This window comes from Diceros bicornis, chromosome 18, assembly GCF_020826845.1.
Source record: "Diceros bicornis minor isolate mBicDic1 chromosome 18, mDicBic1.mat.cur, whole genome shotgun sequence".
NCBI classification, from domain to species: domain Eukaryota; kingdom Metazoa; phylum Chordata; class Mammalia; order Perissodactyla; family Rhinocerotidae; genus Diceros; species Diceros bicornis.
In genome coordinates, this window is record NC_080757.1 from 25,391,526 (window position 1) to 25,407,257 (window position 15,732).

General features: G+C 37.6%; 1 protein-coding gene across 11 annotated transcripts in view; it reads left to right on the forward strand.

The window, feature by feature from the left end:
• ACACA (acetyl-CoA carboxylase alpha) overlaps positions 1-15,732 on the forward strand; it is a 277,171-nt gene that overhangs the window by 101,714 nt on the left and 159,725 nt on the right. For all 11 annotated transcript variants that reach the window (XM_058560445.1, XM_058560443.1, XM_058560444.1 and 8 more), the window contains 6 exons: positions 2,222-2,331; positions 3,127-3,208; positions 4,161-4,259; positions 5,849-5,955; positions 8,894-9,004; positions 15,149-15,358. In XM_058560445.1, the coding sequence (XP_058416428.1) occupies positions 2,222-2,331; positions 3,127-3,208; positions 4,161-4,259; positions 5,849-5,955; positions 8,894-9,004; positions 15,149-15,358 (719 nt within the window). The remainder of the gene's footprint in view (positions 1-2,221; positions 2,332-3,126; positions 3,209-4,160; positions 4,260-5,848; positions 5,956-8,893; positions 9,005-15,148; positions 15,359-15,732) is intronic.

The window sequence follows — 15,732 nt, forward strand, 5'->3', positions numbered from 1 at the left end:
TGACCAGTTGCATATTTTTATTTCATGCCACTTGTTGGAAAAGTTGGAGAGGTGGATGAATAGTGAAATCCATTGTAAAGAATTGAGTATCCTCTTTTGAGGGACGTTTTCTAATTTGTGAATATACTCTAGAATAGCATCTCTGGTGGTAGTTATGGGAACTGTGGGAACTAGGAGATTATGGAGAAATACAAGCTATATAATTAGGATAAGCTTTCTTCTACTTGCCAGGGCTTCTCTTTTCTTTAGTGTCTACCATAATGATAATAGAAGATTGATTGGTATAGAACTCCAAACTGTTGTTGGTTGGTGGTAGCAGTACTGTGTGTGCGTGCGTGCGTGCGTGTGTGTATGTGTGTGTGTAGGATGTAGGTCAGCAATTAAAGTAACTTTTTTTCTATATCTAGGGCCACTGAATTCCAGAAAAGACTAAACCACAGTAGAAAAGATAGATAGCTTTGACTGCATAAAAATAAAAATTTCTATTTAGCAAATAAAAAAAGAAAGAGGAAAAATTAAGGACAAATGGTAATCTGGAAAAACATATTAGCAGCAAACAATTTCTACCTATAATATGAGAAAAAGATACCCTTCAATAGAAAATGAACAAAGAACCCAAAAAGATAGTCCATGAAAGAAGAATTAAAAAGGAATGATAAACATATGAAAAAAGATTCAGTACTAATGGTAATCAAAGAAATGCAAACCAAAACAATAGTAAATTGGGATTTTTTTTTAATTTATAAGACTGGCAAAATTTAAAAGATTTGTAACGCCTAATATAGGTGAGAGTATAGGCAATTTGACACACATTGCTAGTGAGAGTCAAAAGTGGTTCAATCTTTGAAAATGTGCATACCCTTTGACCCAATAATTTTACTTTTAGGAACATATCTTGAGGATATAATTAGACAGCACAAGGATATTCATCATTACGTTATTTTAATATTTTCCAAATTATTAATGACCTATATGTCCATAAATAAGTTAGTGGTTGAATGAATTATGGACTATAGAAACATTAGACATCCATTAAAATATTGAGCATATACATTAAATATATATAAAATATTAAATATATCTCTATGTTGTAATATGGGGAGATAGCCACAATATATTATTAAATTGGTCAACAGTTTATGGTTTGTAGTATATCAAAGCATGAACTGATTATCTCTGACTGGTGAGACTGGGTGATTTTCACTTTTAAAAAATAGTATTATTACATCCTGATATATTATCTAAATCTTTTAATAATTAGCATGCTTTCCCTCTTATAATTAAAAGAGAACAATAAACCTATTTTTATTTTGAGCAAACCTAGGGCCTTGTATCTTTGAGTGGAATTATTTTTAGAAGAACTTAAAACCTTTAAAAATTAAGAACAAGATATAAGAAATGTTAATAAATATGGTGGAGATGAACATTGAGCAAGTTATTTAACTGCTCCAAGCCATAATTTCCTATAAACTGGGTGTTAATAATACCTATCATATATAGGATTGTTGAGTATTAAATGAGACAATATATATAAAGTGCTTTGTACAGTCCCTTCACATTGTAGCTGCTCTGCTACAATTGTTACCAGAATAGGAAGAGAGAGAGACGTCAGATGACAAATCTGAAAGGGAATACTGAGCAAATAATATGTAAGAAGGGAAAGATGTTATCTTTTTAAAGTGTCTTTTAAATACCTATTATCTCCAGCATTCCAGCTAAACCCTTTTCAAGCATTTAGTAGACTCTTGTAAGTAACCTGTTCTGTTTAGCCAGTCTACAGATCCTCCAGACTCTACCCTCTTTCCCTGGTCTGTTCTACCTCTATATGAGGAAAAGGGCTTTCTCAGAGTACAGTGCAAGTTACAGATAAAGGGTGTCAGGACTAGAACTTTTCCTTAGACTAGAATAATTGTACATGGGCCTCTAAATGACAGACACATCGTCCTTGATGTAGGGATCATAAAGACCTTCAGAAAGGTTACATAGTGAAATGTTTGAGAACTGCTGTTTTAGTATAAGAGTTTCCTAAATATGAGATTAGTGTATATTAGTGCCTGTGACTTAACAGAGCCTCCAACTAAATGGTCCTGGATATTACCCCATTAATGCAGTTTGTCTTGTGGTTACCTGTGGTGGTACCTGTCATTTGCATAGTTTTACTCTGCTGTTATATTTCTGAAAATAAAGCATGTTTTCTCTATTAATTTGCTTGCATTTTCAGAATACATTAAGATGGCAGATCACTATGTGCCAGTGCCTGGAGGACCAAACAACAACAACTATGCAAACGTGGAATTGATCCTTGATATTGCTAAAAGGATCCCAGTACAGGTAAGAGATGCCAGTGTGTCCTTTAAAACCAAATTCAGCCAATTTATAATTAGGCACACAGGGATATCCAGATAAGAACTTTTAATTTTATATAAAGCATCTTTGTTGAAAACTAATAAATGCCTTTATATGGGATTACAGACAGGGAAAGGAAAAATGGGAAGAATGGAATGAGTCAAAATACAGTAAACATAATACAAACAAGAGGTTTGGAAGGGTCTTTCAGAGATTATTTACTCTATCCATTTCACCTTTGAACCATTCCAGGTAAGTAAAAGTTGCCTGTTTACAATGGAATGTTCTTAGCTCAGAATATGGTGGTATAGAAGTAGGTTGTTTCTTTCCTGTCACATTGTGTTAGGAAGTTTAGGGTAAGTATCTTAAAGCCCAAAGAGAAAAAAACTCAAGACTTTTATGGCCATATAATCACTGGATATAAAGCTGTATTTAGGTGGCCAAAGTAATTGAATCTGTGAAAGATAACCAATATTTCCAGAAAAGGCTCTATAGAGTCTAGTTGAAAGGCTATGAATTGAGTTTCCTAAAGAGCAACAACACTAGCTGGATCTTAATATCAATTTCAACTTGGTTTTGACCTCTTCAGAGCTTTTACCACAATGGACTACTTATTGTGGTTCTGTATAATCAAGCATAGAAGCTGAATTAAGCATTAGGCCGCTGTGGAGCTATTGTACCTCATGGAGTAGGGCCAATCTTGGTAGAGAGTAATACAGTTTATTGTGGGTTTTTTTTAGTATGAATTTTAAGAATGAATCATATTGTGTTCCCTTATAGGCAGTGTGGGCTGGCTGGGGTCATGCTTCTGAGAATCCCAAACTCCCAGAACTTCTTTTGAAAAATGGCATCGCCTTCATGGGTAAGCCTTTCTGACATACTGTTCTTGTTAATTTTGCCTATATTCCACTCTATATTCAGCTTTTCTTCTGTTTAACATGCACCGGGCTCTTGTTTTTTAATCAATCAACAGCTCTAAGGGTAACCCTTTTCATTTCTTTCTTTTTTTCCCCCCTTCCACATTTCTTGTACTCTGCCTATCTCTCTACGCCCTGATCGCGTTTTCTGTCCCTGGATTCTTTTCCATGAGATATGGAAGAGGCTCTGATTTCCAAAACACTGACCTTTTAAAACTTTGCCACTAACCTTAAGAAAACATGTGGAGAGAGGACCTATTTTTATGTAGCGAAGATAATTGAATACTTAGGATACCTTGGCAGTGTGCCCTTAAATATGAATCAGCACCTTCACATTTAAGCAGATAGGTTATATTCCTGTGAATGAGTGCTATTTCTTCTGACTTTTCTGCTCTCCTATTGCAGAGAGAGAAATCGAGGTTATATGGCTCAAAGTGTTTCTGTCTCTGTCTTGAAGACCTTCTACAATGATGACTATGTTTTGTAAAGCATATTAAAGATAAATCTCCCTTTTGGGTTCCCCTAAGACCAAGGAGAGTATAATATTTCAGATTTGGATCCCAAAACTTTATAGTCTTTGTTTTAGGATATAGTTTGTTAATCTGATAAAGTTGGATCATGAAAGATAAAATCAGAGTTAGATTTGTCGTCAATTTAATTCAGTGTATATTTGTATATATTGAACTCTCAGTGTGTGCTAAATGCTTACTACATTAGGTTCTATAAAGGGTAGAAAGATGATATAGTAGTCCTCATAATCAAGTTTGTGATCTCCATGATATGTGATGTTGGGTAGACAAGACAAATAGAAAAATAATTACATAGAAGACACAATATATGTGACAGAAATGAGGCCAAAATGTTACAGTCAGAGTTCTTTTCTTGTTTTGTTTTTAGGTCCTCCAAGTCAGGCCATGTGGGCTTTAGGGGATAAGATTGCATCTTCCATAGTGGCTCAAACTGCAGGTATCCCAACTCTTCCCTGGAGTGGCAGCGGTAAGAAAGTGTTTCTTGTTTGTATCTTGAAGTACAGAAAAGCTCAGTAGGATATCTGGGACTGTGGCTTGGAGCTTAAGTTTGCTTAAAATTTATTTGGATACTTGATAAGAAATAGAATCCAGGTTGATTAATGATATCTTGTATCTCCTGGCTTAATGAATACAACTATGATTTTATCATGTCATAGGAATATAAATTTTGTACACAGTACACAGATGCTAAACTATGATTTAAGTGATCTTGGGACTTAATTTGGAGAAACTCTGGGAAAACTCATATAGTTCTGTAGATTTGGATCTTCTCTGGGTAGGCTAGAATCTTCCTTAGAGGTGGACTTCCTAGGCAGAATTGGGCCTGTGAACCTGCCCGGGAGGTAACCTGGATCACTAAGAAAAACCTAAAACCCACCTATCAATGTTTGCTTGCCAGTATTTTCTTGATGTCAGCCCACAATCTATTGATGATTTGCTTTGCCTGTTTAATACCATTCAACCTCTCATTTGCCCTTGATGCAGAAAATGAAGTCAATAGTTAACCTGTCTTCCAGGCCTGCAGAAGGACAGAATTTTTCTAAAAATGATTTATTATTGACAAAACCGTTAAAGAGTGCCATGTGAATTATTATAGCTGATAACAATATGAACTTCATTTTTTTTAGTACTCAAGCACAGGGAGCAGACATTCACTAAAACCTCTTCCAAATGGGAACTACCATTGTCTTGAGGCTGAACAGATTTGAACTCTTGTTACTCTGGCTCTCGGGGGGGGTTGTAATATCCTCTCCAGACCTGCTGGGTCAAACAGTTTAAAATAAAAGGTTGAATTTGTTCTTGTTTGAATGGAGAGACTATAGTGTTCCCCTTGTGGCTGAGTACAGGGACATTCAGGGAGCATGGAATCATGACTCTGCTGAGGCCAATAAAACCGCCATTTCCATTTCCAAGGGCTCATAAAGATTGAATTATTTCTCAGACCTCTGGCCCTGGAGTGGGCCTGAACACACAAATCCAAAGTATTTTGCCTGCTAGTTGCTGTGAGAAGTCTGACATGCTTTTTTTTTGGTGTTGTACGTCCTTGCATTTTTATAAGTTGCTGCCTGTTAGCGCTCTTGGCTTTTTCCAGCATAAGAACCCAAGTTGCCGGTTCTGCTATAGCTAAATATTACCGTTAACTCCAAGGACTGATCAGGGTTTTATGGCATCCCTCTTTCTTCCATCTACCCTCAATTTTGGATAAATATGAGGGCATTTTTTTTTTTTTTTTTTTTTGGTGAGGAGATCGGCCCTGAGCTAACATCTGCCAATCCTCCTCTTTTTGCTGAGGAAGACTGGCCCTGGGCTAACATCCATGCCCATCTTCCCCCACTTTATATGGGACACCGCCACAGCATGGCTTTACAAGCGGTGCGTCGGTGCACGCCCGGGATCCGAACCCGTGAACCCCGGCCGCCACAGGGGAGCATGCGCACTTAACCTCTTGTGCCACCGGGCAGGCCCAATATGAAGGCATTTTAAAGAAGGTATAGCAGAAAATCGACAAGAGAGAAGTTCTTGTAGCTGCTTTTAAGTCACTGTTATCTTTTACAGGTCTTCGTGTGGACTGGCAGGAAAATGATTTTTCAAAACGTATCTTAAATGTTCCCCAGGAATTATATGAAAAAGGTTATGTGAAGGATGTGGATGATGGGCTGAAGGTAGGTTACTAACTCTAGGGAGTGATGTCTTTCAACTGACCAATTATAGTCACAAATATAGGGATTTGGAGCCTGGTTCATGATATATACTCATTAGGGTTGTAAGATGAGGAGGTATAGTTTACGGAGTGAGGAGGCGACCTAGATTTACCAAAAATAATTTAAATTTCTTTTGAAGCAAGCTGCTCACCTGGACAGAACCTTTCTTAGGTGGTTAATTTGTAGGTTTAAGGAGGCACTGATTCTCCTCTCCACCACCTGTTAATGTGTGTGTGTGTGAGGGGGGCTTGTTGGGGGGGGGTGGGGGAGTGTGGCAACAAATAGTACATTTTTTCCCCTACTTGAGTTTGGAACCAAGAAGCCGGGCAGATAGAGATCAAAATGTCAGCTTTATTACAAACAGAGATGTTGGCGAAATGGCTTAAGTGTGTAGCAACAATCAGATTTATAAACTGAACATCAGAGTTCAACAGGCTCTCTCAGTGGTTACTAGTGGTACCGAATAACCAGACTTCCCTCTACAGAGACAGAGCTTTTTACCATTCAGCTTATTGCATGGCTGAGAGCTGACAAAGAGCATAAGTTCTGTGCAGTGGGCTGATCCCAGAGGGAAAGAGGCTGAGCTATGCATGCTTAGTTCCTCTTTCCAAACTTACTGATCACATAATTCACTCTTTTTTTCCCTTGGGGAGGAGTGAGGGAGGGAACTGAGAGAGGCCGATAGTGTTATTCTAATTGTTGTCCATCTATGTAGAAACACGAACCCAAGCAAAAGGAGATCTCTTTTCCAGCATTACCTTTTCTTTTATAGTTCTCTCCAGTTTGTTCCACTTTCACTAGTTGGAAGTATCAGTTTTGCCTCCAGCTAGATGATGAAAGAGGCTGTTTTAGGAAAACGGGCTACTTGTGTCTAACTTGTGTGTTACAAATTCAAGAGGAACGCTGAATGTTCCACTAATTTTGCTCTGTTGTTTGCATCTCAAGCTAAGCATCCTATAATCTCGTTAATAAGAAGAATTACTATTTCTAATTGAATTGCAAATACCATATTCTGTTTGTCATAATTTGCAAAAGAGTAGAAGCCCTTTGTAAGGAACCAACTATTTTGCATATCAATTAAAATTCATTTTTTTCCTGGTTATAATTATAAACATAAAATTTTCTGGTAGAAAATTTGGAAAGCCAGAAAAGAGGTGATGATAAAACCACTCGTAAACCCACCATCCATAGCTAAATCCCATGAACATATTCATATATTTTCTTCAAGCCTTTTTTGATTCATAGATTCATATAATGATAATCTTTATTAATAGAGTCCCATAATTATAATTACTGTAATTATAAAATTAGGGTCTTACTATATATATTGTTTAGAAATCCTAGGATTTTTTTCTTCTTAGTATTATATATAAGCATTTTCCTCATGGCATTAAAATTTTTCTACAGTATTTTAAATGGATGACCTATGCTTAGAGCTTTCATGTATTTTTAAAAGGCCTACCTTACTTACATCATGTGAGCTACCCTATTTTTTAAAGTCTTTTCCATTTGTGGCCGTTTCACTTATCACCCAGTGGTTGAGTTCATCATGCTAACTCTGTTTATAAGCATAGTAATGGATAGAGTTAAGAGAAATTTAGAAGAGATGGGACTATGAGTGAAAGATTTTCATGCCTAATCGACTTACACAAATTAAAATTTGAAATGGTCTTTTTCTGGTGACACATTTTTTAGATATTGTTATAATGTAAACCTTAAAGACTGGAATGTTTTGACAAAGGAATGACTCAGTTATTTTAGACTTTTGGTTAACTTTTCCTCAACTTACTTTTTGCCTTAACAATACAGTATGGATGTCTTTCATATTATTACATGTAAAAGCTGCCTCATTCCTTGTAATAATTGCATAGTATTCTAATATATGGGTATATCTTGATTTAAAACCAGCTCCCTACTTAATGGATGTATAATTAATTATTCCAAAATCTTAGGATCATCACCTTATTATAAAATACTGTAAATGTGAAAAGCACATTTAGAGCATATGTTAAAGATTAGTTTTCAGACACATTTTATTAATATTTTGATATCTTCTTATTTTTCTCTTTTACAAAAAGTTGAGTGAGAAAAAATTTCTAGATACACAAGAGTTCTGATTTTTCAACTCTTACTTATATGTTGTCAGAAGCTATACTGACACCATGAGCTTATATTAAGTGAACTACTTATGTCTTTTTTTTAATAAAAATTATGAGGGCCGGCCCCGTGGCTTAGCGGTTAAGTGCGCACGCTCCGCTGCTGGCGGTCCGGGTTCGGATCCTGGGCACGCACCGATACACTGCTTCTCCGGCCATGCTGGGGCTGCGTCCCACATGCAGCAGCTAGAAGGATGTGCAGCTATGACATACAACTACCTACTGGGACTTTGGGGGGAAAATAAATAAATAAACAAAATCTTTAAAAAAAATAAAAAATAAAAAAAATTATGAGTAATGCATGAATACTGACATACTATAAGGCATGCCAATAGTACAGAAATATATATGATAAAGAGTGGAAGTTTTTTTTATCTACCCATCTTCCTTTTATAAATCACCACTGGTGTATGTTCTAGACTTAGTTTTTATATGTGGGTGTAGGATTACATATGGTTTTATTTTGTTTTTTACCTATATGAGATTATCTTAGATTGAACCATATGAAATTGCCAATATTCAGCCACTTTTTACCTACAAAGAAGGCAAATTCTATTGGTTCAAACTAATACTACAGATATTTTTTTATTACTCATTTTTTTAACCTAATAGTATAATCTTCAAGATCTTTCTATTTTAATACGTATAGACCTACTAAATAACATCATTTTTAAAGGGAGAAAATGCCAGTCTTCTCCTTCTCTGCTAATACCACTCTTGTTTCCATTTTTCTCTTCCTAAAGGCAGCAGAGGAAGTTGGATATCCGGTAATGATCAAGGCCTCAGAAGGAGGAGGAGGGAAGGGAATCAGAAAAGTCAACAACGCAGATGACTTCCCTAACCTCTTCAGACAGGTAAAGTACCAGTTGTTTTCATTTGTTTGAATTAACATGTATCAGAGATACATGAAGTAACTCACACTGTAATCTGAATGTCCAGAAAATGTTTAACTTCTTATTTTGTCTATAACTAATCTAGTCTTTTTATTTAGCCTCTACCTGCTTATTACAAGTGTTAATGAAATGTCCAATTCAATTTAAAGTTTTATTCAATTAGGTAATTCAAGCAGTAGAGTTATTCTCTCTTATAGAAAAGTGTTCAGTTTCTCAGACAGCTCTTCCCTGTATAGTGTGTGTGGCTCATAGGACCTCATAGTGACAAGGAAGAGTCAACGCCTTTCTACATTTTTGTGCCCCTCTCCTGTTGGCATTGTAGATAAAGTTTGTGAGGCTCATAGGACCTCATAGTGACAAGGAAGAGTCAACGCCTTTCTACATTTTCGTGCCCCTCTCCTGTTGGCATTGTAGATAAAGTTTGTGATATGGTTAACTCCTGTTCTGGATGCTCTAGGCTTGGCTAGGCCCAGGCCCTCTGATTGACCTTACCTTACTTCAGTTCAAATTGGCTGCAGGCTCTTGAGTTTCTGCCAAGTGTCCTATCTACCCTGCTGGCCCAGCAGTCTACCCGCTAGCCTGTGCTGCATGGCCACCACACCCTGGCACAGGAACCCTATGGCAGGCCCATATTCTATGAGAACTGAGGGTGGCTCAGGAAAGCTAAACCTAGGATCTCTCTCTGCCTAACCCTGTGATTTGCAGCCAATTTGATGTGGCCATACTATATGTTGGTTGTGGAAGCCAAAGAAATTATCTCTTTTCAGAATCTTAGAGAGAGAATCTAGAGACAGGAGTTTCTTCTTCCTTGCCCTCAGAGTTACCCTCACCTACTTGATTCACTTCTTTTTCTCTTAACAATACCCAAAAAAAGATGTCAGGCAAAGGAAAATAGGGGCATGTTCTGGCCTTGTCACTTCCCTAGCTTCCCACTTTTTCTTATTTTTCCCAGCGTCTTTTACTTTGTACCATCTTTTACTAGTACCCCTAGCCACCTTTTATTTGCCCTCGTTTTTTTTGTTTTTAAATCATTCAGCAGCAGACTTCTTGCTTCACTGTGATGGGCTAAAGAGAAAAACTCTATGAGCTGGATCTTCCATGATTTGATAGACTAGATAAAGAAAGTGATAAAGCTATTGTTTTCCTGCATTATTGTATTTTGAATGTCAGAATTTGAATATTACCTGTCTTTTTCTTTACATTTCTTCTTTAATAATTCTAATTTCATAGGTAGATCAGTGCCTCATGGGTCTAAAGAAAAGGCCTTTTGCTCTTAGAAGCAAAAGAAAAAGCATGTTAATTTTTTAAAATGTTAACTCCTTTGGGTATTTTAAAATTGCTTTTTACTGTGGAATCGAATAGTTGAAGAATCTAGAACTCTAAGATTAGGAGTTTTGTGTGAAAGTCCTTAAGTTCCAATAAGGATGAACTAAATAACTCAAACCAATCTTCCCATTAAGAACAGACTATAAAACGTGGACCAAATTAAAAAAAAAATCTGTTTTAAGGCATTAGAGATCTTTCAAAGCAGTGAAAAATTATGGGGCTAAGAAATAGAAGAAGAAGTCGCTTCAGTGAGATCATGCAGCCCAACTCAAGCCACCAGATGATGATATGCACGTGAGTGACCCCAGGCAAGACCAGAAGAACTGCCCAGAAGAGCACAGCATCATGAGCAAATAACATGGTTGAGCCAGACAGGTGAGCCTGGCATTTGAGGCTGCTTTTTCCCTAGAGATATCTTCTAGTTTGAGAAGAAGCAATTGAAAAGCTGACTAGTGTTTTCAGCAGTCTTATACAAGACTAAAAGGACAAAATTTAGACTTTAGGGCTTGCAGAGGAGGGGAAACTCCCACATTTTAGATTGAGATCTTGAAGGGACTATACCTCAGCAATAAGAATGAACTAGAAATAGACTAGCCTTCACAGGGACTAAATCTCAGCTTCAGAACACTCAAACCTTGATTCAAGCAAGCTGTTCTAGGATTGCTAGTATCCCTAGCCACCAGCAGGAAGCAAAGATAAATTCTTTCCGGAGAAAGATAACATCCAGAACCTCAAATTATTTCTATTAATTTTTCAAATGCAGTATCAAGCAGCCAGTGAAGAAGAAGCAGGCATATCAAATTACATGATTGAAAATCAAGAAAAATAAAAGTCAGTAGAAACAAACCCACAGAGGGTTTAGATGATGGATATATCAGACAAGGACTGTAAGTAACTATACTTAATGTATTCAAGGAAATTAAAGATAAGATTGAAAATTTTGGCAGAAAACTGGAAACCATAAAGAAGAAACAAATGAAAATTCTAGAACTGAAAATGCAACAACTAAAATTAAGAAGTCAATAGAGGGGCTGTGGCTTAGTGGTTAAGTTTGTGCACTCTGCTACGGCAGCCCAGGTTCATGGGTTCAGATCCCGGGCATGGACCTATGCCACTCATCAAGCCAAGCTATGGCAGCAACCCACATACAAAATAGAGGAAGATTGACATAGATGTTAGCTGAGGGCTAATCTTCCTCAAGCAAAAAAAAAAAAAAAATGGAAGATTGGCAATAGATGTTAGCTCAAGGTGAATCTTCCTCAGCAAAAAAAAAAAAGTCAATAGAGGAGTTTAATAGCATATTAATGCAGTTGAAGAGAGAATTAGCAACTGGAAGATAGGTCAGAAGAAAATGCAGACTGAAGCATGAAGAGACAAAAGGGTGAGAAATACAGAAAAGAACATGTGAGAGATTATTTGTAAGGAGGACCATGATAACTCCTCCCATCCTTATGTACACACTCCTTTACAGTATAATTTTGCCTTTCTCTGGGAGAGAGTTTTTTCTCCCACTCTTTGAATTTTGGCTGGCCTTGTGACTTGTTTTGGCCAATAGAATGTGGCATAAATGGTATACAAGTTTTGGAGCCTAAACCTCAAGTGACCTCATAGTTTCTGCCTTCTTGGAATGAGCCTTGGATGCAATGTAAAGAGCCTAGTCTAGCCTTCTGGAGAAAGAGGGGCCACATGAAGTGGAGATGAGTTGTCTCAGCTGAGGCTTCCTAGACTTACTTGCTGACAGCACAACATTTCAGACATGTAAGTGAGGCCATATGAAATCATCCAACCCCAGTCAAGTTGCCAGATGACTACAGCTGCATGAGTGGTTCCAGGCCTAGGTCAGCAGAAGAACTGCCAACTGAGCCCAACTCAAACTGCTGTGAGCAAATAAAATAAAATGGTTGGTGTCCTAAGTCACTAAATTTTGGGTGGTTTGTTAGGCATCAATGGAAAACTGTCACAGAAATTGTACCTAAAGTTGTGATACTGCCATAACAAAAAAAGTAAAATATATGGCATTGACTTTGAGACTGGCTCACAGGTAGAGGCTGGAAAAATGGTGAGAAGGTTGTTAGTGAAAACTGGAGGAATAATGAACAAACTGTTAGTGGAGGCTGGAAAGACAGTGAGGGGATCGTTATTAGAGTCTGGGAAAAAGATAACCAGTGTTCTGTAATGATGGAACAATTGCCTGAGGTAATTTGGAAGATAGAGAATGTATTTAATGAACTTGTGGACCTAGTTAAGGAGATCTCCAGACAAAGTGTTGAAAGTAGCTAGGAATACTTCTGGTTGCTTATGCTAAGGAACTATAAAAGAGAGATGAGCTAAAGAAAGTGTTTAAACTTGTTGAGTTTGAAAATAGAACTGTTTTTCATTCCCAGGTTTCTCCAGCTGGCAAAAGATTCTCAAAGTAAAAAATGACCTCAGGGTAAAGGCCAAGTCAAGAATGCCTGTGCGATCCTTTAAGACCTCAGAAATATTTAAGATAGTACCTGGTAGATTACCTCTCACCTAGAAAAAAAGGGCTTCTAAGAGTCCTAGGGGTGTTGTCCTACAGCAACCTGATATACCCAAAGTAGAGAGAGGTCTGTGCAGAAAAGTTATGGATATGTCTTTTGGGGCAAGGAGTGAATCCCCAGTATGATTCATAGGAAACCAACAAAGTTTTCAAGAGACTTGTATTGATGAATGCACCAAAGGGACTAAAAGAGACAGAGACAGTTCAAACTTTAGAGAGGCCTTCAATTTTCTATGAATAGGAAGCAGACTGAAAAAGTTAGTCAGCTGTAAACATCAGTCATTTCTAATAAAAAGAAATTTTTTAGAGAGCAGAGCCAGGAGCCCAGAGGGCAGAGCTAAGAGCAGAGAGGAGTCAAGAATTAGGAAACTGCTCCGAGGGAGCAGAATAAGACCCTAAAATAAAAAATATTCCATACGCCTGGAGTACGGAGTGGAACAGAAGCAATATTTGAAGAGAACCTGACAACATGTACCCATCTGGATTTCATAATTGCTGTGGACCAATGACTGCTATGTACCTCTCATCCCCTCTTCTTTGAACAGGACTACCTTTTACAGTTATCCTCTCCCCATCTCATCATTAAATATTGGGGATTTGGGGGGCAGATAACTTGTCTTTTTAGTTTCCAGATCTTTAGATCAAGAGAAACTGCACCGAAGGAGCTGTACCCAAGAAGTCTCATTTGCTTCTGGATATGACTCAAGAGAAAATGGATGGCAAGCCTGGTGCCATGATTGGATGACTTTGGGGGTCTTGGGAGGGGATGAGTCTATTTTGCATGTGGGAGGTACATGAATTATTGTGGCCGGAGGGCAGACCGTAGTAGATTGTTTGCAGAGAGGGCCACAATAACTCCTCCCGTCCCTGTGGTATACCCCTTTGCAATGTGACTTTGCCTTTTCTCCCATTAAGAGGTGGCATCACTTTTCCCACCCCTTGAATCGTAGCTGGCCTTGTGGCTTGCTTAGACCATTAGAATGTGGCCAGAGTGGTGCTAAGTTCTAGAGCCTAGAGCTTGTGAAGCCTTGCAGTTTCTGCCCTCACCCTCTTGGAACACTGCATTGAAGAAGGCTGGTACAGCTTACTGGAGAATGAGAGGCCATATGCAATGGAGATGAGCTGTTCCAGTTGAGGCTCCCTAGACCTACAGCCAAAAGCCACTACACAAGTCACTAGACATGGAGTGAAACCATTCAGCCCCACTTGAGCCACCAGATGATAATATGAGTGACCCCATGCAAGAGCAGAAGAATAGCTGCCCAGATGAGCACAGCATCATGAGCAAATAAAATGGTTGACATCCTAAGCAAGCCACTGAGTTTTGAGGTGACTTGTTACGTAGCAAAACAAAGCATAAAAAATACAGAGCATAAAAGACATATGGGATACATGAAATGATCTAACATCATGTACTTTGAGTCTCAGAGGAGAAGAGAGAGAGAATGGAGCAGAAGCAATATTTGAAGAAATCATGAAGCAGAAGCATTATTTCGAGACTTGATGGCTAAGAATTATTCTGAACTGATACGAGATAGCAAGCATAGATTCAGGAAGCAGTGTGAGCCCTACAGAACAAGAGCAGAGAATACCACATCTAAGCTTATCAGAGGAAATCTGCCGCCCTACTCCCCTAAGGAGAGAGAGAAAGAGAAAATCTTAAAGCAGCTGGAAAAAAAGATTACTTTCAAAGGAGTAACAATAAGATTACTTTCAAAGGAGTTACTTTCAGGATAGCTGTCATCTCAGTAGAAACAGTGGAAGCCAGAAAACGTTGTGATATTTTTAAAGCACTGAAAGAAAATAATTGCCAGTGTAGAATTCTGCATCCAGTGACAGTATGCTTCAAAATGAAGATGAAAGTCCTTTGGCTACAACAATATTGTACATGATGTAATGTTAACCAGGAAAACATCTAGTCTGGAGCAAGTTGTTCATTTGCCTGTTTGAAGTTGATGGCAGTATTTTGCCGTTTTGTGGGATTTGTGTGTGTGTTTTCAAAATATTTTGTTTTTACCCTTGTAACACACTAGATGTTCATATGTTTTTGTAGTCGTCAATTAATATTGGTTATATAACTAGGAATGCAATATCTTAAAAATAGACAAAGGCATCAACTCTATTTTATTTATTTTTGTATTCCTACTGATTAACATGGTCCCTGACGCTTCTAGGCATTTGCCTGTTGAAATTGAAGCAGTTTATCATGGTAGAAAAAATGCTTACAACTTAAGAATTTATTTCCTTTTCTAATATAGGTTCAGGCTGAAGTCCCTGGATCTCCTATATTTGTGATGAGACTAGCCAAACAATCTCGTCATCTGGAGGTGCAGATCTTAGCAGATCAGTATGGCAATGCTATCTCTTTGTTTGGTCGTGATTGCTCCGTACAGCGCAGGCATCAGAAGATTATTGAAGAGGCACCTGCTGCTATTGCTACGCCAGCAGTATTTGAACATATGGAACAGGTATGTATATGAAAAGCTCTAATTTTTGTTTGCTTACACAGAATTGCAACTTTATTCAATTCATATACCAATCTGAGAATAGTGATATTTCAAGCAGTGACTCTGGATAATTGATAAGATTATATCCTCTTCCTAGAGGAAATAATTCTACTGTTGTCCCTCTAAGAGAGTTGCCAGTGAACAAGTTCTAAATTAGTTAACACTCCTTAAAAACATCTGTGTACTATTTTGAGTAGGGATAAAGAAGAGAAATGTTTTGGGATTTTTAATCTTATTGTTTGGTTTTTTAACAAGCTCATGATAAGCAGGTAGTTCCGTTTTCTAGATTGAGTATCATTGAATCTTCAGATGAATTTAATCAAATCCATTATATT